Raw genomic sequence first — 23,043 nt, 5'->3', positions numbered from 1 at the left:
CATACTATAGCCTTGCCTTTTTGGTCATTTTTTCAACGTGCATTCATATGGTGTATTTTGCCTTTTTTACAAAGTTCTATGCCATGGCGTTTCTTGGCACGCTATTTTATGCTGTTCTGAGGTGTTTTCAACTGTTTTTTGGACATGTCATATTTTGACATTTTTGCCATACTATAGCCTTGCCTTTTTTTTCATTTTTTCAGCATGTCAATGTCAATGTCAGCTTTATTTAAATAGCACATTTAAAAACAGCCAGTGGCCAACCAAAGTGCTTTACAGTAAAATAGTAAAAACAATAAAAAGAATAACAAGTAAAATAACAGCAAACAACAGCAACAATAAAAACATGTTGCATATAAATATAGATAAAATGAATATAAACCCAATAAAACTAATCATGCTCCACTAAAGGCTAAAGTGAACAGGTGCGTCTTCAGTTGGGCTTTAAAAGTGGAGAGACTATTTGCGGTGCGCACACTGAGGGGGAGTGCATTCCACAAAGTGGGAGCTGCGACTGCAAACGCTCTATCCCCTCTAGATTTTAAAAAAGAACGAGGCACATCTAAAATGGCTAGGTTAGCAGACCTAAGGGCTCTGGAGGGTTGGTGTAAATTAACAAGGTCAGCCAGGTACCTCGGGGCCAGTCCATTCAGAGATTTAAAAACAAATAAAAGAATCTTAAAATTGATCCTGTACCTAACCGGAAGCCAGTGTAGGGAAGAGAGCACAGGAGTTATGTGCTCGTGCTTCTTCGTGCCAGTAAGGTGGCGAGCTGCCGCGCTCTGCACGAGCTGCAAGCGGTTAAGCTCGGACTGGTCAATACCATAGTAGAGGGAATTGCAGTAATCCAAGCGAGAAGTAATAAAAGAATGGATTACTATTTCAAGGTCTCTCCGGGGGAGATCAGTTTAACCTTGGTTAAAAGCCTTAGCTGAAAGAAGCTGGACTTGACCACTGCACTAACCTGCTTGTCCAGTTTAAAGGCACCATCAATAATAAGCCAAGATTTCTGGCATGGGTTTGTATGCGCGGAACTACGGGGTCAAGGGAGCTGGCAAGGACCTGAACCAGGTCGGGACGGCCAAACAGGACAACCTCCGTCTTGTTTTCATTTAATTTTAACAGGTTCAGGTCCATCCATGTTTTAACGTCCTTTAAGCAGTCAAACACAGCCTGCAGAGAGTCTTTAGTAGATGCCTTCTCTGGCAAATACACCTGTACGTCATCTGCAAAACAATGAAAGGGGATACCATGCTTCCTAAAAATGGACCCCAGGGGTAGCATATAGAGGGAGAACAGTAGGGGGCCCAAGACTGACCCCTGGGGGACACCGCACGTCAGAGGGGCCACAGAGGAGGAAAACTGTCCCATGCGTACCGAGAAGGATCTCCCAGAGACTTACGAACTGAACCAGCTCAAAGCAGTACCTTAACATGCATTTTTAAGGTGTTTTTGGCCGTTTTTGCTTGATTCTATGCCATGGCGTTTCTTGGCACGCTATTTTATGCTGTTCTGAGGTGTTTTCAGCTGTTTTTGGGACATGTCGTATTTTGACATTTTTGCCATACTATAGCCTTGCCTTTTTGGTCATTTTTTCAACATGCATTTTTATGGTGTTTCTGTCCGTTCCTGCAAAATTATATGCCATGGCATGTCTTGGCATGCTATTTTATGCTGTTTTGAGTTCTTTTCAGCTGTTTTTGGGACATGTCATATTTTGACATTTTTGCCATACTATAGCCTTGCCTTTTTGTTCATTTTTTCAGTATGCATTTTTATGGTGTTTTTGGCCGTTTTTACAAAATTCTATGCCATGGCATGTCTTGGCACACTATTTTATGCTGTTTTGAGTTCTTTTCAGCTGTTTTTGGGACATGTTGTATTTTGACATTTTTGCCATACTATAGCCTTGCCTTTTTGGTCATTTTTTTCAACATGCATTCATATGGTGTTTTTGGCCGTTTTTATTTACTGCTGTTTTGAGTTGTTTTCAGTTGTTTTTGGGACATGTCATATTTTGACGTTTTTGCCATACTATAGCCTTGCCTTTTTGGTCATTTTTTCAATGTGCATTTTTATGGTGTTTTTGTCCGTTCCTGCAAAATTGTATGCCATGGCATGTCTTGGCACACTATTTTATGCTGTGCTGGGGTGTTTTCAGCTGTTTTTGGGACATGTCATATTTTGACATTTTTGCCATACTATAGCCTTGCCTTTTTGCTCATCTTTCAATATGCATTTTTATGGTGTTTTTGCAAAATTCTATGCCATGGCGTGTCTTGGCACTCTTTTTTATGCTGTTCTGACGTGTTTTCGTGGCTTGAAATACCATCCTATGTTGTTTTCTGTTTTTTTTTTAAATGTTAAATCTTGACATTTTTTCGCTCTATTATACTGAGAGCGAGTAGAAATGAACAATGAATAGGCTATAATTCATTTTCAAACTTGGCAAACTTAACAGAGAGTTCTTCAAATGTGGGGGAGGATGGTACAAAGTGTGCCAAGTCAATGTAATCAATATAACAAAACTAGGCCCAAAGAAGCCCTACCTCTTTAAGTACTTTCTTAACACAGTGCGGTGGCAGTTTGGGCAGGCTATAGGAGCAGAGGAGGAGAGAGAGGCAAATTTGCAGTCATGCTCATTTTACTGGAGACCCCAAATGATGATCGGTCAGCTGGAAGCCTGAGGGAACCAATCAGCGGAGTGACTGAACCTGGAGAGGAAAAAGGGGAGAGAGAAACACAACACAACAGACACTTTTCTCATGCCTGGCACGTAACAACATACTATCAATTTTTATGACATACCATGACTTTTTTATGATATACTATTACTTATTTTTAAAAAGACATACTATACTATGACTTTTTTTTTTCTTTTTTTTTATTTATATGACTCATTATGACGTACATTACCGCAGTGTTGTCACAATACTGGAATATCTAACTGTATAACTAAATGCCTTAAAAAATAGTAATTTTCTACATAATTTTGATACCACAGTAAAAAAAAAAAAAAGTAAATGTCATTATACATTTTCCAAATATCGTTTCTTCATGAGTTGTGTGGGGTCTCTGCTCCTGTGAGAGAAATGCTGCTATCTGCTGGTGACCGCCGGATCTTAATTTCTCCTATATGATTTAGGGTACACAGACCCAAAGTGTTATTGATAAGAGTAAGAGAAAACTTGTATCATTCTCCAAAGTTTGATGCTCTGAAGGCCAACATTTTACTTTGAGCTACTTTACTCACACTGACCGATCACAGGACAGATTTAAACAATGGATAACTATTTAGTAGTTAAAAACCTTTTAGGTAGTATAAAGTGTTTTTATGTTTTAATGCTGTGTTTTATCTGCTGTCTGTATATCTTATCTTGTTTTTCTCATGATTTGTTATTTCTTTTAATTGTGAATCTCTTTCTGACTGGTGTCTGTGAAAGGTATACTATTTAAACAAATTTAGTCTTAACAATGGCTGCCAAGAGGTTGACAAAACATATTCTCATCAAGGTATGATGATGACTTTTTTGTCAATGAATGCATTTCTACTAGTTGTAGTTGCCTAAACCAAACCATAGAGGTGGCACATCAGAGGACATATAGGTAACTTTAAAAGAAACCACAAAATGAACCTGTTTTGTCGTTTAAGTGTGAGGGCTTTTTGTTTCGACTTGCTATTTTACAACCAAAGGTACTGACGCAGAATCAAATGTTTAACAACATGGACATTGATAACGCAGCTGCCAAAACCAACACCAGCATCAAAGTCCTCAAAGGGTGCCATGGGTTTATGTCCCAGAAGAACCTCAGGGTCACTAGCAACTGTCCTGATGTACTCTGGAGATATATGTGTATTTTGAGGAAATTAGTGTGAGAGGGCTTAAAATTTCCAGGTGTGGATGTGTCTTAAGTTATTTCACTCTCATTTTGAACAAAATTGCTAAATTTCTTAACCAATTAAGTTGTAATTGCTTGCTCTTCCTCCTCCAGCAGGAGTCAATCAGAGCATTATAGATCTCCTCAGATTGGACTTTAAGAGTAAAGCTGTCTCAGAAGCACTGCTTAGAGACTGTATCTGCAGTTTGGGTAAGTGATAAAGTCGTGTTCACTTCATTTGTGAGAAAAGGTAATAAAAAAAACCTACAAAAAAAACATCAACCTTGAACCCATCTCCCAGCAGGAGTTGCTTGAGTTTTGGACTCAAATGCATGACTGGTAGAGTAAAAGCAAAGGTTCCTGGGTCGATGATGCAAGGTTGGTAAATGGACAGGCAGTTAGAAAAAGGAAAACAACTCCAAAGGGACAAAATCAGGGGAACAAAACTTAATAGAAAAAAAAGGGGGAGGGTATCTGAGGCAATTGGAATAATAAGATGGTAGAGGGAGCTTGAGGTCAGGTCAATGGGCTATGAAAAATGCAGTTATTGGCTATTTATTTGTCTCTCTTTGGTTATTTGTATGTTAAAATAACATACAAACTTGAACACACAAAATAAGAGGAAACGGAGCATGTCAACTTTTTCACTTCGCTCTATTTTCTCAATAAAAGAACATGATTGGCTTTTTTTTTTTTTTTAAAAAAAGGGCAAATGGTTGAGATTTTAGCATTTTTCTCACTCACTTGCTAGCCTTTAACTTATTTTGAAAAAAATGTTTTAGAGCTCTGCTTTAAAGATATTCAAACAAATTATCCTTTACTGAATATTACACTATACTGCACTAATGAATAAGGTCCCGAAATACTTGGTCTCCTTTATTTTTTGGAAGTAACTGTCAAAGCCTGAGTGAGCAGTCCACTGTTTAGTATCATGGCTTCAGATTTAGTGATACTGTCTCTCCATTAAAGTCACTAACAGAATCAGTCACCAGGTCTCACACGGTCAAAAACTCTCATCTAGTCCACAAAGACATGTGCACTCAACATGAACAAATTAAAGTGCTGATCCTCCCTATCACAAACAGGACAGAATCTATTTCTACCCTCATGGATCTGAGGTCTGAATATTGGCAAAAGTCTCCCTCCAGCATGAAAACATAGCATGCTACAATTCAAGGCAACAAATTCAAGAAAAAATGTTTTTTGTGGATTTTTCAGATTTTACAGTCTTGTCCCATAATGTCTTAGCCAAGATGACTCTATTGTCATGATGGTTGTTTGTAGTTCAACATGAAATATGAAGCTGTGATGCAGCTGACTATTCTTCCAGTTACAATTGCTTCAATAGAAATATTTGTTTAGTGCTGGAAAACGGGTGACAGCATAAAAACTGTGTTTCTGTGGACATTTCAAAATAAGATGCACTTCTCTGGTTAAAGTCTCTGTTTGTTCTTTGATTTTGGCAGCTCTGCTAATCTGTCCTCATGTTACACCGCACCTACAATGCATCACATTCATCCTTTATCTCTCCCTCTCTCTCTATTCTGTTAACCAGTCTGTGTCTATATAACATCCCTGGCTGCACAGCAGTCTGCTGTATCTCTCTCTTCTGCACCATGAAGAGATTATCCACCTTGGTGCTGCTGGCCTCAGCTGTGCAGCTTCTTGGCGCTGCTCCAGCTTTGGAGGCAGTAACATGCAACCTGGATGGTGGTGCTGCAGCGGCACGTAAGGCCATGCATTTCATCGATGAGCACCATGATCACGGCTACAAGTTCCGACTCTTGGAGGTGCAAGACCACAAGGTGGAAAAGGTATGGAAACCAGAAATGACCAGTAACTGCTCACATTTGCTCTACTACATAAATGTGTAAAGTAAAGTAAAGTTGAGTTTATTATTTCATTTGTGTTTCCTAAAACTGCAGCTCAGGGGAAAATATTTGTGTGTGTGATTTACTATATATATGTAAATTATTTTAAGTATAAATATTATACAGTACGAAAGCTTCTCAAGATATCGAGATCACAAAACTGTGTTGTCCCACTATAACAACATAATTAATTTGAGATTTGAGATGCTGTACCAATACCATAATAGAAGGCTATCCACAGAAAGAATTCATTCACATGGGTGGTGGCTATTTGTGTCCAGTTTTGACAAATTGACTGACAGTAGCAGACTGATGCACATTGTGAGGCCACGAGCCATCAAATTAGCTCGCTAGACAGCTGCTGTAATATTGACATTCATGTTGTAACATTCATTTATTCATTCCTTAAAAAGTATTATGAATGATCTACATTAGTGTCCAGGGCATCCAGCAGTCAGCATGGCATGACAGGTCACGTGTGAAGGAAATCTCAGGCCTATCACATTTATTTTGTTATCTTGAGATCTCAAATCAATCATGTCGTTACCTCAGGAAAACACAATCACAATCACTCTTGCTGCAATACAGCAATCTTGGGAGGGGGGGGGGGGGCACTTGCTACTTGATACACACACACACATGCCTGTTTTGCAAAAACAATATTCTGTTGAGGGTAGCTTTAAAATTGAAAATGTCCTTTAGTTAATTAATTAATTGTCTAAACTCTTTCTCTGTGTTGCTTAAAGGTTGACGGAGGCTGTAACATGGAGTTGAAGTTGAACCTTGGCGAGACGGTCTGCCACACTGTCAACCCCAAACACTTTGAGGACTGCGAGTACCGTGGAACTGATTCAATAGTAAGCACCAAACAAATGTTTGCTCAATCCAGTTCCTTCTAGATCAAGACTGCGGTACATTTATCTACAGCCAGATGGTTGACACACTGCACTATAGATAACTCACACCTAAATTACAAAAACAATGGCATCAAAATCAAAGTTCTTTGTCTCCGTTTCTCTGTAGGCGGTGTCGGCTGACTGCACCGTAATGATGACTGTAAGGAACGGTGACGCCGCAGTCACAAAGTATAACTGCACCACGGAACAAGGTGGGCTTCTCTGTCATGTATCCAAACCTGTTGCTTAAATTAGGTAGGATAGAAATTTGGCGCCAATTATATATTACATTTTTTGTTCGATGTTTTAATATTTGCAGCACATATCTCGTCGTAGTTTGAAAAGCTCTGGTGTACGGCGAGTAATGACTGTCTCCTGAGAATGCTAAACTAAGTGCTAAAATGCTAAACTCTCCTGATTTGGAGAACAATTCACTGTAATCGTCACAAAGCAACTCTCCAATGACAACTCTCTGTGTGTGTAGCATTATCTCCTGAAGAGATGGTGATGACTTGCCCTGACTGTCCCACGCTGATCCCACTCACCAGCCCTGAGGGTCTCATGTCTGTTAATCAAGCCGTAAAAGAATTCAACAAGAACGCCACCCTACAGAGAGAATACATCCTGCAGGAAGTGGGGCGGCTACGTTCTGGGGTATAGAGAACCTCTCTCCATGATGAATGCATGCACCACTAGGGCCTTAGAAAGGGGAAGACTATTTTAGCAGCTAAAACATAGCCATATCAATTTTTGTCTTTATTATCTTTTTTTTTTTTTTTTGGCTTAGTAATTTCACAAAGCTGTTGAAAGTAGCATCCTGCAGTAGCACATGGGTATGCCATCCCTTAATACCCTGCACATTCCTTCTCTCCTCCTCCCTCAGTACGTCATGATGGCGGGGATGTACTTCTATGCTGAATTTGTTTTAGTGGAGAGTCATTGCCCGAAGAACTCCAGAATCCTTACTGCCGCATGCAATCCCCTCTGCCCTGACAGAGCTGTAAGTACAACATGTACCAACCAGTTCTCACTCCCAAGTTGTCAAATACGGAAGCTTTGTCACATTCCTCACAGCCTGAAACTGTTGCACAGGGCAACCTTTAGCATCATAGTTGAAACACGTGTAACATGGTTAATGTCCTGAAATGATCACAGGTTTGGGCAACAAAAGCACTTGGTCAGGTTTAGAAAAAAGATCACGTTTTGGTTCAAATTAAGAGGTTCATTGTGTAACATTATGTGATGTATTTCAGTGCGCAAGGACACTAAATCACATAACATCACCTTGTACTGTTGGATCCATCCACCTCCCCCTCCCTCCTGCCCTACGCAGACTTTTTTGCTCAGTTGCTCTCAGTGTCAAGTATTGGCACAGATGGGTTCACGTTAGAGTTAGTGCATCCCACACAGACACTAATGGGTGCCTATGCTGTCCATATCACACACTGAGGGGTGTGAAAAAGCATTGGCATTTGGCGACCTGGGAATTAGAACATGCTGCTCATACATATATATATATATATATATATATATATATATAACTAAAAACATTCAGAGCCACACATCGACATGTTAGTCCTGAATTTAAAAGAGTCTATAATATGTATGAACTTTCAGTTCAAATGCAAAATTGATCTCTGACCTTTTGGTTCTTTAAAGTTTGTTCGGTCTTTGTTTTAATGGAGCTTTATGACACAGAGGAGCATGTCAGATTTCAGATACACAAACAATGTACCAGTTAATAGAAGCTAGGCTGTCCACTGTGTTAAAGGATAGCAACAACTTGACTGAGTGCCATGCTGGATTTTTCAGTCTTAGTTTCTTTCTTGCTCTAATTGTCTCTCTCCCCTCTCTTTTAAGAATCACGTTCTGTGCCGTTCATCTTACTCCAGTAAGAAGTTCCAAGTCAGTTTGAGAGAGTGTGAATTCTATCCCCCAAAGGTAAGTCCACATTGTAAACATCAACCTTCACCCTAACATACTTCATAATAGAATAGATGTAGTTTTATTTCCAAAACTCTGAAATGTCTTGTTTACATTATTCATTAATTTTGTACACATAATTTAACGGTTTGCAGTTCTATGCAGATGCGCACTGCAGAAATACACTTCAGCTAACTCTGCTGGCTCTCTTCTGAACAGGACACTACTGCTCTTGGCCCTGGTGAGCAGGAGCGTGTATGCATGACCAGTCAGGCTGCAGGGCCTCCAGGGTTTCCCAGTCTCCCAGATCTCCCTGCTCTTCCCGATCCCCCTAGTGATCCTTATCCCCATGGTGGCATTCCTGTCCCTCCTGGATTGGTACCTAGCAGGTCCAGGAGAAGCTTGGGCTTTAATAGGCCCGCATTGGATTCCTACCACCCCCTAAGTCCCAACCATCCCTGCCATGGATCCGACCAATCTCTCCACCACATTTGCCCCTGGCCTCTTCCTGACCAACAACAAACCCCAAGAAGCTAAGCCTGAGAAACACACGCTTAATGAATCACGAGTGACTGATCCTAACCAGAAAACTTCTAGATCAGTCTCTGATGTATGTGAGAAATGCTTAAGTACTTACAGCATAATACAGAACACGTAAAATAAACCATCGAGGTGTCAAACTTTGTGACGCACACTTCTTTCATTGACCTATCATGTGACTTTTATCATACATAAGGCTTTCTTAATATTCTCAAAGCATCTTTTTCCATCCAGTATGGAGTGTACCATTGGCATAATTAATGTTTTTCCACCTTAAATTGTAATCAGGGTTCCCACCCCCTAAACATCAAATTCAAGGACATTTTAGGCCAGATTGTCTAAAATTCAAGGACCCAGAGAGGTTTGAATGTGTGAATTATTTTCAGTTGTGCCATGTTACAAAGATGACAGACAACATCAAAACTCCAGTCTCCATTCTTGCACAAAAGATACATATTCAAGCACTTTCAATGATCCATGTTTATTTTCAAAAACTTTCAAGGTCTTGACCCCCCCAATTCAACTTTCAAATTCCTTACAAAAAAATTCCATAAACTGATCAAATTAGCATTGAAATTAATAATAAATATCTTCAAATTCCATAAATTGAATAAGCAGCCATGACTGTGGAGCATGAACATGCTAAACTAATTGTATTTGTTATTCCATTGACCCATGTGTGTCTATTATACTCTAACACTGCAGTGTTTCCTGCATTATGTAGTTTCCAGTTCAAGATTATTTTCATTTAAAGAAAGCTATCTTTGATTTAAAGTTTAGTGTGTAGGATTTAGAGGCATCTAGTGGTGATGTTGCAGATTGCAACTGAAACTTCTACTGTGTGCCAAGTGTGTAGGAGAATTTTGGTGATAATACAGTGAGCACTTATCTGCATGGAAAAGCTTTACATGAAATACAACACTTCATAACTTAAAAAAAACAAAAGCATATAAACATGTAAAGATGGCAATTTTAATCTAATATATTAGGAAAAAAGTTTAATTTTAAAACTTAATGCATTCTCCATGATCACTGGAGTCACACGTACACGTTTTAACCACAGATCAGAAGAAAGACGTGTAAACGATCAGCACACACATTTAAAAACAAGCGTCTTCAACACATCAAGTCCGTAACAGTTTATACAGAAGCTGAAGACAAAAAGTGTATTATGAGAATCAGATGATTTTACTTTCACCTGGAGTTGAAACGAAAGCCATTCTGCTTCATGCAGAGAAGTACGCAGAGGCTATAGAGGGCTTAGCTCTCTGAGGGAACTCTGGAAAAAAAGGAAACGGATGTGTCTTTTAAAAATTAAAATTAAAAACCCAATTTCTTTTAAATATCTAAAAAAAAATCCATTCAGACTTTTAAATTCCCACAAATATTTAAGTTAATGAATCTGCTGCTTGGAAATCCTCAGGATGCCCAGAAACAGACAATGCAACAATTGCCCGAACAATGCAGTGACTGTCCAGGTGTGTGAAAGTCAACACTATTTAACTTCTTCCTCATCTCTCTTTTTTGTCCACATTGTGTATACAACCAGTTATCAATTATTGAGACTACAAAGATGCACAAAAGACCAGAGTTCTTTGTGAAAGATGGGAGGGCAGGAGGAGGCCATGACACTGCCATTCAGAGCAGATACAAACACTTGAGCCCTTTTTACAAAGAGATCCTGCAACAGGGCCGCAACAAGGTCTCTTTATTACACCTGCTTTGCTTTTTAAACAGAACCAAAGACGGCAGGCATAGTGCCACTCCAGTGTGTATTTAAGATAGCTGGCCAGTGTTTGAGAAGCAAAAGCGAGATGGGCTGCTGTTCTTTTCTTTTTCAGGTAGCTGCTAACTGCTGCTAGCTGCTACTTAAATCTCCCGATGATGGGCTGCACACTTAGTATGCTGTCAAAATGTCACAACTGTCCCGCCTCGCCGGCTAACTTTTACAGACGTTGATTCGGCCGTGTTGCTACCTCTACCGTCTAAATTCCAAGATTGTATTTTTTATACAGAACAGCAAGATGGAATAACAGCCTTCACACTCCTGTGCCCAGTGTCCTTTCCTGTCCAACACACCATACACTTCACTGGCCCTGCACTACATGACATTCTCTGCTAAAGCGGTCAAATTAAAGCAGTATTTACTGTTCATGCTGAACATACTGAAGCTTATAGTCCATGCAGTGCTCTAAATGTTGAGTGGTTTTACCTTTGTGAAGCAGATTAGACGACAGACCATAGATTGGGATGCTGTCATCTCTCCTCTCAAAGTACTTTGAATCCAGACCAGCGGAGTCTCTGCTGAGGACAAGAAGACAGCACATGATTGACAAATAGAGTGAAAAAGAAACATCCTAAAAGTATTGATCTAAAACTAAATTTCCCCACCGACAAACTTTGAAACTAATTTTCATCTAAAGCTTGAAATATTTCAGCATACGAAAAGGTAAACAAAGTCAGATGCAAAGCCCTCTTTAGACTACATATAATATATAGTTCATACACAAGTATTTATATGAGGAAATAAAAAATGTAAAAAATGTACACCATCCAAACTCACGTCTGTCTGACGGCTGTCGGCACTGATCTCTGCTCAGCAGGAGTGACATCAGCAGGTCTGACTGTCTGAGGATAAAACTGCGCCTGGAAAAACACACTGATATCTGTAACTGCTGTCAGTGTTAACAGTTAATAGATTTTTATACGATTAGTTTTTTCAAGTGAGGCATGAGGCTTGAACATTAACGTTTAGCAGCACAGCCAGCCGGTTTCTCCTACCCTCAGTCCTGTTGTTGCGGGTATAAGTGAAGGAGTGTCCACACATTCAGGAGGCTTTCTGGTCAGCTGCTTTTCATTTAGCTGCTTGTTAAGCCAATTTATAACTGTGGGAAAAGAAAAATATGAAGAGTGGGGTTACAAAATGGAAAAAACTGACAACATTGACAAGGTACTTTGATCCTAAATCTATTAGCCTATAATTTATTATCAGAGTGATGTATAATGTCAGGACTCTTTCAAGTGCTGCATATTTCCATCATTACTCAGTTGGAGAAAATCTTCAAACCAGGGCTGTATATTGCAAGAATCTGCCGATTCAATATTCATCACAATTCAATATGATGGGGGGGGGGGTTCACAATATTTCGCATGGCAATATTGTACCGATGTATGGACACTACAAATCAATTTTGTTATTATATAAATCATTAACACTGCAAACACAAATTATACTTTTGATAGGCTACTAGCATAATGAGATCAATTGCTTTTTTTCAGTCCACTTTGCGGCAATAAAAATGATTGAAATAGGATGAACAGACGCAAACTGTCTTATTAGATAAAACACATCCTGAAAAAGTTTTCCTTTGGGGATATAATTTGGAAAAAAAGGTAAAAGATAATATGTGTTTTTCGCAATACTCAGTATATCGCAAAACATTTAAAACTGCAATCTTATTGTATCACAATTTAAGTATTGTGATGATATTGTATCATGGGGCCTCTGGTGATTCCCACCTCTATTTAATATATTGTGATACTGTAAACAAAGCTAAAAAAACATGTTTAATTTTAGAACATTTTTCGATGCTAGCGTTACACCACTGAAGGATCAAACAGGTGGTGGTTTCAACACAAAGCAAAATTAAGCACTTTGCTGGTAAACCACTAACTTAGAATCGCTAGTGTTTTTGAGAATGAATGCAGTATTACAAAACATAATATTGCGAAAGTTAAGTGTATCAATATTTTGTTACATTTCAACTTAAAACTGTTGTTTCTCCCAACTAACAGGAATACACCTTTGTTTTTTTAGGCTTATTGCCATGTTTAATACAACAGATTTTCCACACATGGGCTGGTTACAGGCTTCTTGTCAGATGTTTTCATTAGCACTACTTTATCTGGAAGGTTTGATAATCCTTTTCTGTTTCTGGTAAAAGATGTTGCTGTTACTTATTTAAACATAATTTTAAAAAAATAAATAAATGCACAGACTTATTGCATTGAGGTTTAAACCTATTACACTATACTGAGCAAAATGTGTCCTTAGCATCAGGTATTGAAAAGTAAGAAATGTTGGCACTGAATGCTGAGACAGATTGTAAGGTGCAGCGCACAAAACAGAAGAGACAAAACTGTACGACCTCTAACTGTAGTTAGAGCATTTACCATTAAAAAGATAAAGAGACAAGCTTCCTCACCGTTCTCATTTGTTTTTAACACCTCTCTGCTTTCATTTAGCTTCTGTACTGTCGTCTCCAGCTGCTCCTTCAGTTTGGAAACCTGCAAAATATGAATGATATTGTCATTACGTTCATACTAAATCATTTATTTTCTCTATAAGCTATCGAGCTTGCAAACTAATGTTAGCATTGTTCCCAATGAACGGTGGTCTTATTCAACGAGCGCAGCTGCAGAAAAACATGTGTGTTCATGTTTGTAAATTAAATAAGAAGTCTTCAGCATCGCAGCTACGACTTGACATTCAGAGTCTGTGCTGTGTATCTGGTGTCGGAGTGACCTGTGCTGACGTTTCTGCGTCATACAAATATAGTTTAAACTGAAACTATAGTTTAAACTGAAATATAGTTTAAACCTAAGACTGGCAACTAACAGCATTTACACAAATAATGCAAAACTAGGAGTAAGCATCAAATACAAATAAAATCAATACAAATAAAAAATATGGAATTCCTTCATCCCCCTCATGGTTTACGATTTTTTTTCCTCAAAGGAGAATACAGGAAAAGTGACAGAGCAGATACGTATGATGTAGTAGAATAAAATGTGCAGTTTCAGTTGCACTTTGAGTCTGTACAAGGTTGAAAAAAAATTAAGAAAATAAAAAAAGACAGCTATTTAATTTAAATGATGATAACAATATAAAGCACACACTCATACTTGAGGATATGGAACCAGATTCCACATTATGCTCGTTGTGGCTGACTCAAATGCCAAAACTGTTAATATTAACCTTAAAAAAAAAGCAAAATGTAAACAAAACCTTTATTTTTAGACTTACAAAATTGCATTTTCTAATATACAAAACCTTTGTCTGGAAATCCTTTACAATGGGCAGCTGGGCAGTTTCTCAATATTACATTGATAATGTGATATTTTAGATTTAGATTCTGTCCTTGATTTTAAATATTGCAAAACCATGAATGTTGTCTTTTCCTGCTTTTAAAGCAGCATTGGAGTTATGTGATGTAATTTTGGAACATACTTGCCTTTACCTGCTTAGTCATTATATCAACATTACTGTAGATTTCTTTTAAATCGAAAAAATTTTAATGTGTAAATGTTTTTCCGAAGTACCAATAGTCAACCCTACAATATCGCAGTAGCAATATCGATATTGTGGTATTTGGTTAAATAATATAATTGAATTCCTCCATATCGCCCAGCCATTTTCTCTAAATAAAACAACACTTGTAGTACAAATTAACAAAAGACATTTTCTCTTTATTAACTAGCATGTACATGTACAAACCCCATTATCTGTACATATAAGGAGCTCAAAGAGAGACTGTGTTGCTTTACAGTTGAGAAAGGCAAAAAGGGCAAAAAAAAATACTGAAACAGTGTTTCTGAAGTTTCCATGCTTTGAAGACCTACCTGCTCATCCTTGGTGATGAGCTGCTGCTGAGCGCTCTGCAGATCCTTCTCAACAGTCTTCAGTTTTTCTGTGGTGTCTTGGAGGACCTTCTCCTGCGACACAGTCACAGTGTTTTTGACTTTTATTTTTCCAACCAGGCCTCGGACCTCCCCCTGCAGCTTCTTAATGATACCATTAGCCTGGATTAAAGAGAAATAGAAAGAGGTAAGAAACTGAAGTGGACCACACTGAAAACCAAGGTGCAGTTATACACTCTTTACTTGTCCAGGCCATTTATATCACTGGGGGTAAGCTAAATTTAAAAAACACCCCTCTTTATAATTCAAAGCAACACCTGAGTTCAAAGACTTAGAGAACTAACCAAATCTTTGAAACGATCCCACTAAGCACATTTGCATGTACACAAGAGAGACTGTTGGGTAACTGATTGACTGATGGATAACAGCCAAAAGTTACTGACTGACTAAAAAGAACTGAAATCATATCAATCACTCTTATTTTTCAGTTATTCCTTTATGTGTTGAGTTTAAGGTCAAAGTGTACCAGTAGAAGGGAAGCCTGCACGCAGCTTCACAAACCTTAATCAGCTCCTCAGACAGCGATTTCACTGTTGCCTCAAGTTTTCTAATCTGAAGTTCTTTACTTTCAGCATTTTCTTCTACGGATTCCTAGAAAACAAAAAACATTAAGAGTACAAATACAGAAAGAATACTAGACAGAGTGTGTACCAAAAGATAGATAGATCTAGTGATATGCAATATTTTTTCTTACTCATAAAACCCAATAAAAGACAAAAAATAATTTGTTTTGGAATATTCTCTGATTTCTCTGATTTTGGCCCTCTACCCAAACCTAATGGTTCTTACTGAACTGATCTCAACAAACACATTTGTTTCATAAAAACAAAACAAAACAAAACAAAACAAAACAAAACAAAACAAAACAAAACAAAACAAAATAAAATAAAATAAAATAAAAAATAAAAAAAAAAAAAATAAAATAAAATAAAATAAAATAAAATAAAATAAAATAAAATAAAATAAAATAGTGAATTTGTTGGGGACTATTTTCAGCAGCAGATTAATCAACATTTGATGCTCTAGTGAGTATGTGGGGCAGCTAGAAAGTGTATTTGGGATTTAGTGGAAATAAACTGCAGTGTGTGTGTTCATGGTAATGAAGCAATTTATTCTGGCCCCAGCAAGGGGCAAAGGTCAGACGAAGTCGCATTGGAAACTTGTGGTCGTAGCTTTAATCCTACAGCGCAGTTAAAGAAAATAAACTGAGCCCATGGAAACAAAACCTCAACAATCCAAACATAAAATGACATTAAATCAGGAAAATATATTTGATATAAGAGGAACTTAAGCTGAAGTGTTATGTTGTTTTTTTCCTCATTATGGTTTTTTAAGTGGGTGAAAAAAAACCACACATTTGAAGCTGCTCTCACCTTCTGCTGCTGAGTGGCCTCCAGCACCTCTTTAGTGCGTCGCATGAGCTGATCCTTGTCTTTGCTCTCCTGTTCCAGAACGGCCACTCTCATCTGCAGCTGGCTCACCAGACGCTCCTTGTCATGGACCTCTGTGTCCAGAGTGCTGTTCTCCCTCCTGAGAGACAGGACCTGCTGCTTCGAACGCTGGCACTCCTACACACATAGCAGCAGGAAATAATCCATAGCAGATGTAGTCATCAATTATCAATCTCTGAATAATCGTTGTTATTTAGAGGTGGACAAAAGAATAGAATAGCTTACACCACAGGAAAGGGGTGCTGAAATTTCCTTGACTAAATCAGAATTGTTGGTAGTCATTGTAAAACACACAATTCAGATACATAGATAGATAAATAAATAGATAGATGTAATTTATTGATCCCAATTTGCGTAATTATTTTGTTACAGCTGCAAGTTAAAAAGCATCGCAAAGGAGCAGTAAAAACACAGTGATACATATAACACTCCTGACGAGAAAAAAATTAAACCTAAACATATTCTGTAAGAATAAGACATGCATAGAAAAAATCTAAAGATACTGAAAATACGATATCAAGATTATGCAACAATACACACAAATAAAGTAAGATAAAAATGCTAAATAGCAAAACAATAATTTAGATATATTATAAACATAAAACACAATCTACATAAACAGTGCAGATTTGCTGAAGTTTTAGTTTGGCAATGCAGTGAGGTAGAGTGGGAGAGTGGGAGTTTGTGCCATTATTAAACAAACATCTCATTAAGTGTCATTCAGTCAGTCGTCTCTTTGCTGGTGTAATTTCATGATAACGTGTGCTGTACTAAAAAGGTGCTGAACACCACTAAGAGTGTTTTCAACCACACAGATAATAAGAGATGGGGATTCTGCGTAAGTAAACATTTTCACAGAACTCGCGTGCGCGTGCGTGTGTGTGTGTGTGTGTGTGTGTGTGTGTGTGTGTGTGTGTGTGTGTGTACACATGTCAACAACAAAGTGAGGGAGTCGAGGTCAGGCCATGTGTGCTGACACACAGAGGACATTCTCAGTAATAGCGGCGTGGGATGCACTGCCATCCTCTGGTCTTGTAATTTAAATGTTAAAACAGATAATCAGTGAAATCTGTATGTCTGTTAGTGTTTTAAAGCAGTTAAAACATATCTTTACTAAGTTCTCAAACTACAATGTGAAAAAAAATGTTGCAGTGTGAAAGTGAATGCCCATAGTGATGAACCTACAAAGAATTATCAGCTGAATCTGCCTCTACAGAGCTTCATAATGATTTTCAGCTGATTGTTAAGCTGTCCAATCTCAAAGCGTCATTTATTGGCTGTAGCAAGTAGCAGTTTTCTTTGAGAAAGCTATAGAAAGCCACTGTGCACTACCTGCTCACCACTAAAAAGCACACAGACTCAGTTAGCAACTAGCTGGTAAACAGAGTGGAACATTTAGCAGCTAAAGACATAGATATATTTTCCTCAGGATTTGGCAGACACCGAAACAGAAGTAAAAAAAAACGTGAATATTGGACTTTCACTCATCAGGCGGACAAAAATATAACTCCAAATGAATATTGCTCTGTAACTGGTGGAGGTGTAAATAAGTGACTGTTTGCTAACAAATTTGCCAGATCAATTTAAAAGGTGATTATTGTCAAAGTTGTGTTAACAACTTATTTCTACAGCTACCCAAAAAAATCTGTGGTCGCAGTTTAAAAGCTTCAGTAATCTTGGCCCAATCATTCTTTATCCTCGTTCACTTACCTCCTCTGCACCCGCGAGTTTAATCTTCAGGTCCCTAATGGCAGACTCGTTCTTGTATTTCCTCTCTGTCAGCTCTCTGCAGGAGGCCTCCAGCTCCGTCAGTCTGCTCTGAAGCTGCTGGCTGCTCTTCTTATGAGCGCTCTCCAGCTCGTGGCGGATCTGCTCGGTTTGCTGCTGTAGCCTGCTCTGTAACTGAAAAACACCAGAAAGACACAGAAACATCTCTCTCTCGTGAATCCTGCAGCACAATCCACCGATTTGTTTGTGATCCATATGTTTGGCATGTTTCTAACAAATGATGGCTTCCCTAAAAATAAAAATCAACCTGGTCGTCTTTTTAATAAAAATATAAAAATGTGATTATCCTATAATGACAAGCACATTGGAAACATAGTCCAGGACAGATCTTGAGTCTTACCTCTACAGACTTCTCTCTCTCTGATTGTAGCTCCTGAGAATGACGGCTGGACAGCGAGCTGCTCTGACTCGTCCACTCTGAACGCAGTTTGTCCAACTCTTTGGTCTTTTCAGACAGCGTCTTTGGGAGACATACAGATATTTTAAGACCAATACTCTTTTCTTTTTTTTAAACAACTCAGATAAATGGACTGCATTTGTACAGCGCTTTTCTATAGACAAAGCACTTTACTGTTGGCCTCTCATTCAAACCGTCGAATATTTGTATTGAACTGCCAAATCTAATTCGACTGACACAATTCTGAGTCAGGTACAGCCCTAGTTCGTTTTACACAAAACTCTGTTTGACCATATCAATGCGTGCATAACACCCACCACTTTGCCTTGGTTGTTGCACTCACTCAGCTAAAATAAGACTCACCTGTTGGGCATAACTCAGCTGCCTGGACAGATCATCTTCAGTCTTCTTAAGCTTCGTCTCGAGGGCCTGCTTCTCTGCCTGAAACATGGAGATGACATGTCTTTATAAGCACGACCTAAGGAGAATAAACAATTGTAGTTAGAGGTTATATGGAAAATAATGGATGCTTTGATAAGATGAATGGACTGAAACTTTTAGGTTCATCGGCTGTAGCCTAAAACATCCATGTGAAGGTCTGCATGTGTTGATTTTCCAATTAGAAGACATTTACTCTTGTAATCTTTTTTTTGGGATATGACCCTCTTTAAAAGTAGACAAACAGGAATTGTATTGTCAACCAGTTCAACAAACAGCAGTCATAAAAGCTCTTTGTGTTGATCACTTGACTTTTACAATTCATAGCTCTACACAGACAGTACTGTGAGGATGATGAGTTCTGCTGAATAAGCCAACCTTCAGAGAGGAGAGACACACTGCCAGGTAGTCTTTAATCTCTTTGTCTGAGCCTTGAACGAGACGTAAAGACAAGTGGTTCAGGTGTTTGAATGCGTTTGTCTCTACAACGCTGAAGTTGGCAGGGCCCTCGAGCACTGGAGACTGACTTGACAAGTGCAGGAGAAACCTGTAGAAAAAGACAAACAGTCATGCAGTGTGTGAAGGTGTTTTACTTGACATTATATACTGTACACATCTCTAATAATAGTATTTACGTAGAAGAAAATGAATTGAAATGTAATAATTAGGACCAATACATCATATCAGTTCATAATGTAAAGCTGAATTTATTTAGCTGAACACTGTGATGTTGTGTGGTGGCTTGCATTTTGTCTAACCTCGGATTGTCTGACTCTTGCTCAGAGCAGCACAGATTAAGCAGGTCAATAAACTTCTGAGGAAATGAGGCAAAGTCGATCAGTAGCCCCTGCTGGACCTTCAAACTACACACATAACAACAAGGGAAGATAACATCAGTGGAAGTTAAAAGAAAGCTTCTTCATGACATCCTAAATTCAAATACTGAATGTTGTAATTTAGAAAAGCCCACCAATGCTTACCTTTGGAAATCTTCCTCTGATATAGAGAGGTTGAAGAGAAAATATGGATCTGTATCATCTGTTAGTCTTACGAGTAGATCCTAATACAAATACAAACAGCAGAGGGTTAAGCCACCAGGGATTTGGCCCATCTTTAAGAGCATATAAGGCCACATTGAAAACTGAAGTGGAAGGAGCATGCGTGTTGGGAGCTGGCTTTTTTCTCCAATTAGCAGACTACTGAGGATCTAGAGAGCAGACTTTTTAAAAGGTTTATGCAAATCTCTTACTCACCCTTTTGTGTACCGGACTTGTTGTCAAATGAAGCTCAATGGTGACACGGATATTTGTTTTCCTGTAAAATTAAGCAATTCAAACTGACACTTTAATTACAGATATATTTTTAAGTGTTTTCATATTCTTTTAAAAAAGAATATTTAATTTTTTTTTAAAAAAATTTAAAAAATAAATTTTATTCTTATTTTACATTATGTCCTGATGCTTTTGCACCGAGTCAAATTTCTTGTATGTGCAAACCTTCTCTGCAAAAAAAAAAAATATTTCTGATTCTGATTAACTGGAAAACAATGGCCTGGCTTCATGTATGATATATTATATTTGCAAAAAAAGAAAATTAATTAATTTTTTAAAAAGATGATAAAACATAGTTTGTAATAGCAACACAACTGATATCAAGTATTTTTTTTCGAGCAATGCCAATAGCTATGGAGACATTATTTACACACTCAAGCACACGTTCCCAACTGTCTGGTACCTCTGGAAAAGGTGGTTTAGAGGAAAATGGTGTCTAACCAGAGGACCATCATGGACAGCATCTCCCACCTCTTATGTGACACACTGCTCAGACAGGGCCAATGTGGACTGGCTCTGTGACCCATATGGCCTCAGGCAGTTGGGACTGTGTCCCCTTGTACTTATTTACTTACTTGTTATTGTACATTCTTGTTTTTTAAAGGTAAAGTGTGTAGGATTTAGGGGGGGTTACTCGCAGAAGTTAAATACAATATAATAAGTATTAGGGGTTGACAAGTTATCGGCCTGGTCGATTATTGGGGCCAATATTTGGCATTTTGCCGTTTATCTACATCAGCATTTTATGTTAATGATCGCTGATAAAATTTATTAATTAAGAAGTGCAAAAAAAAGTGTCACCATGGGAGGATGTAAAACCTCAGGGAGCTATTTTTATTTATTCAATTTTGCAATTAAAAATTTCACCTGACTTTATAAAAAAAGTTGCTGGGAACTTACTGTATTTGATGTTGGAAGATTCCATTTTGATTAAACTTTTGCTCAGGCATTTAAACAAAGTTTTGTGTTGGGGTTTGTTATATTCCAAATTCTAAATACTGACAGAAAGATCTTTATTTATTTATTATAAATGTATATGGGTTTCAAATATCAGTTATCAGTCTCATATACTACTTATAGTCTGTATCGGCCCTGAAAAACCAGTGACAGAAGATCTAACCGGTCGACCCCTAATAGATATATTTGCTTAAGTCATATGAAAATAAGAATTGTTGTTTTTTTCTTAAGCATCCAAAGTTAGCAGTTGCTCCAGCAGCGTCAGACAATCACTGATTTTTAAGGTGAACCCACATTATTCAGTGTTTTTACTAATCTAAATCATCTGGTCTGTTTATTTTGGAGAGGAATTGACATCTGTGGATAATTTGGCTGCTGGCAAAAAAACTCCTGACCAATCAACACCAAAGGATTTCTAACCAGAAGAAGCTTTGGCTGGTTGTAATCTGCAATCCTTGACGCTAGATGCCACCAAATCCTACACACCGCTCCTTTAAGGCACTCTGTGTGCTGCAAAATGCACTAAATACATACATGACTGCTGCTTACTGGAGGTTTACAATCAGTTTGTCATGATTCACTCAAGTATCACAGGCCTGTGAGCTGAGACATCACACGGGGTTGTTGTTTTTTTTTCTTGGTGCACTGTTGTTGTTTTTGGTTGCACTAGCTATACTTCATATTTTTCGTTGCACAGTTGTATAATGAATAATTCTTTTTTCCTCACTGACATACCGTCAGTGAAGGTAACAGTAACTCAGCAGCTGAAGTGCATGGTGCCCACATGAACTAATTTGATGTTTTACAAATGCTGTTTGAGGGTGTGCGTAAAAATAAAAATAAAATAAAATAAATAAAAACAACCAATTTAATATGTAATTATTTCGGAGTATTCTGAAGGACCAGTTAGCTGTTAACTGATTGAACGCGTTGGCAATTGTTGTGAATGTACACTTGAACTAAGTGACAGGTTAAACCTAAACGCTACTTTCATATTCTGTATATTAAAATTATTTGGTTATTAAAATTATTTGCTAACATAGCCGCTTTAAACTTAAAACACATTACAGGGATGTGTTTGCCCGGGTCTTCAGCTGAGTACGTGGCTCAGTCATGTTACAGTGACTCCTCTGATGTCAGTGTGCGCGGCCTCACCTCTCCTCGCAGTCCCTGCACCTCACGTTCACCTGTAACACTTTGCTAAAGAGTTCCTCCATGGTTTCAATAAACTTAAGGAGTCGTTCACTGACACGTTAGCGAACCGGTTAACGTTAAAGAAGCGGCTAATCCTGACAGGCGTTGTCCTCCATCACACGGAGTCCATTTTGGTCGTGTTTTCTCTCTGTGTTTTTGATTTGGCGCTTTACAGCCGCCAACCGAATCGCCCAGGAAACGGAACAGGAATTCTTCTTCTTCTGGTAGATTTGCGGCAGACCACACACAGTAAATACGCACTGCTGCCCCCTGCAGGTCATTTACAGAACTACATCGACTGAATTAAATCCCTATGAAGAGCCCAGAGCTATGGACCAAGTTAATTGGGTTACAGATTTTGCTATTTCACAATCTTCTGTGATGAGTATTGACTTCAATGAATAATACGTAACTCCAATTTCAGAAACACCTGCTTGCACGTGGCTTCTGTCTGAAACTGTGTTCCAAACCATTCCCTATCACAGAAAAGTGCGCTATGTAATGTGTTTGCCATTTTGTGGTAGTGTTCGAATTCTCAGTGGTTAATTTCATCCATCATATAGTGCACACTCTAAAATACCCACAATGCACAGCAAATTTGAGTGAACATGTGATGTACCCTACATTTTACTCCCTATACCACAATGCAATACAGTGCAATACAATGTACAAAATCTC

General features: G+C 38.3%; 2 protein-coding genes across 3 annotated transcripts; one reads left to right on the top strand and one right to left on the bottom strand.

The window, feature by feature from the left end:
* Window positions 1–5,447: 5,447 nt before the first annotated feature.
* On the top strand, window positions 5,448–9,249 carry ahsgb (alpha-2-HS-glycoprotein b). The gene is made up of 7 exons (XM_088077499.1): window positions 5,448–5,693; window positions 6,497–6,607; window positions 6,774–6,858; window positions 7,131–7,300; window positions 7,530–7,646; window positions 8,507–8,587; window positions 8,789–9,249. Exons 1-7 carry the CDS (start codon window positions 5,496–5,498, stop codon window positions 9,104–9,106), a joined length of 1,080 nt encoding a protein of 359 aa, XP_087933625.1. The 5' UTR covers window positions 5,448–5,495; the 3' UTR covers window positions 9,107–9,249.
* A 238-nt stretch (window positions 9,250–9,487) lies between these two features.
* Window positions 9,488–22,578, bottom strand: sass6 (SAS-6 centriolar assembly protein). Of its 2 annotated transcripts, none has more exons than XM_042480923.2 (16): window positions 22,327–22,578; window positions 20,137–20,197; window positions 19,864–19,943; window positions 19,642–19,746; window positions 19,262–19,430; window positions 18,809–18,886; window positions 18,389–18,508; window positions 17,971–18,162; window positions 16,183–16,377; window positions 15,311–15,400; window positions 14,732–14,911; window positions 13,315–13,396; window positions 11,891–11,994; window positions 11,673–11,755; window positions 11,322–11,413; window positions 9,488–10,388 (listed from the first exon to the last, which is right to left on the bottom strand). In XM_042480923.2, the coding sequence occupies exons 1-16, from the start codon at window positions 22,386–22,388 to the stop codon at window positions 10,336–10,338; spliced, it is 1,746 nt and encodes a 581-aa protein (XP_042336857.2). In that variant the 5' UTR covers window positions 22,389–22,578; the 3' UTR covers window positions 9,488–10,335. The 2 variants fall into 2 exon arrangements, with proteins under 2 accessions (XP_042336857.2, XP_042336865.2); XM_042480931.2 differs by having other exon boundaries at window positions 11,322–11,410.
* Between the last annotated feature and the right edge of the window lie 465 nt (window positions 22,579–23,043).

Source organism: Plectropomus leopardus, chromosome 5 (assembly GCF_026936395.1).
Source record: "Plectropomus leopardus strain MGB_pleo_1.0 chromosome 5, ASM2693639v1, whole genome shotgun sequence".
Taxonomy (NCBI): Eukaryota; Metazoa; Chordata; class Actinopteri; order Perciformes; family Serranidae; genus Plectropomus; species Plectropomus leopardus.
The sequence above is the reverse complement of the archived record's forward strand: the minus strand, read 5'-3'. Positions and strand labels throughout refer to the sequence as shown.

Bases quoted from the DNA above. Each gene is read 5' to 3' on its own strand.
- ahsgb (XM_088077499.1), top strand. From the start codon at position 5,496: ATGAAGAGATTATCCACCTTGGTGCTGCTGGCCTCAGCTGTGCAGCTT. The intron at 6,859-7,130 runs GTGGGCTTCTCT...CTGTGTGTGTAG, and splicing joins TAACTGCACCACGGAACAAG to CATTATCTCCTGAAGAGATG. The intron at 7,647-8,506 runs GTAAGTACAACA...CTCTCTTTTAAG, and splicing joins CCCTCTGCCCTGACAGAGCT to AATCACGTTCTGTGCCGTTC.
- sass6 (XM_042480923.2), bottom strand. From the start codon at position 22,388: ATGGAGGAACTCTTTAGCAAAGTGTTACAGGTGAACGTGAGGTGCAGG. The intron at 19,747-19,863 runs GTAAGCATTGGT...TTATGTGTGTAG, and splicing joins TCAGAGGAAGATTTCCAAAG to TTTGAAGGTCCAGCAGGGGC. The intron at 18,163-18,388 runs GTAAGACTCAAG...GGTGTTTTTCAG, and splicing joins AGAGAGAGAAGTCTGTAGAG to TTACAGAGCAGGCTACAGCA.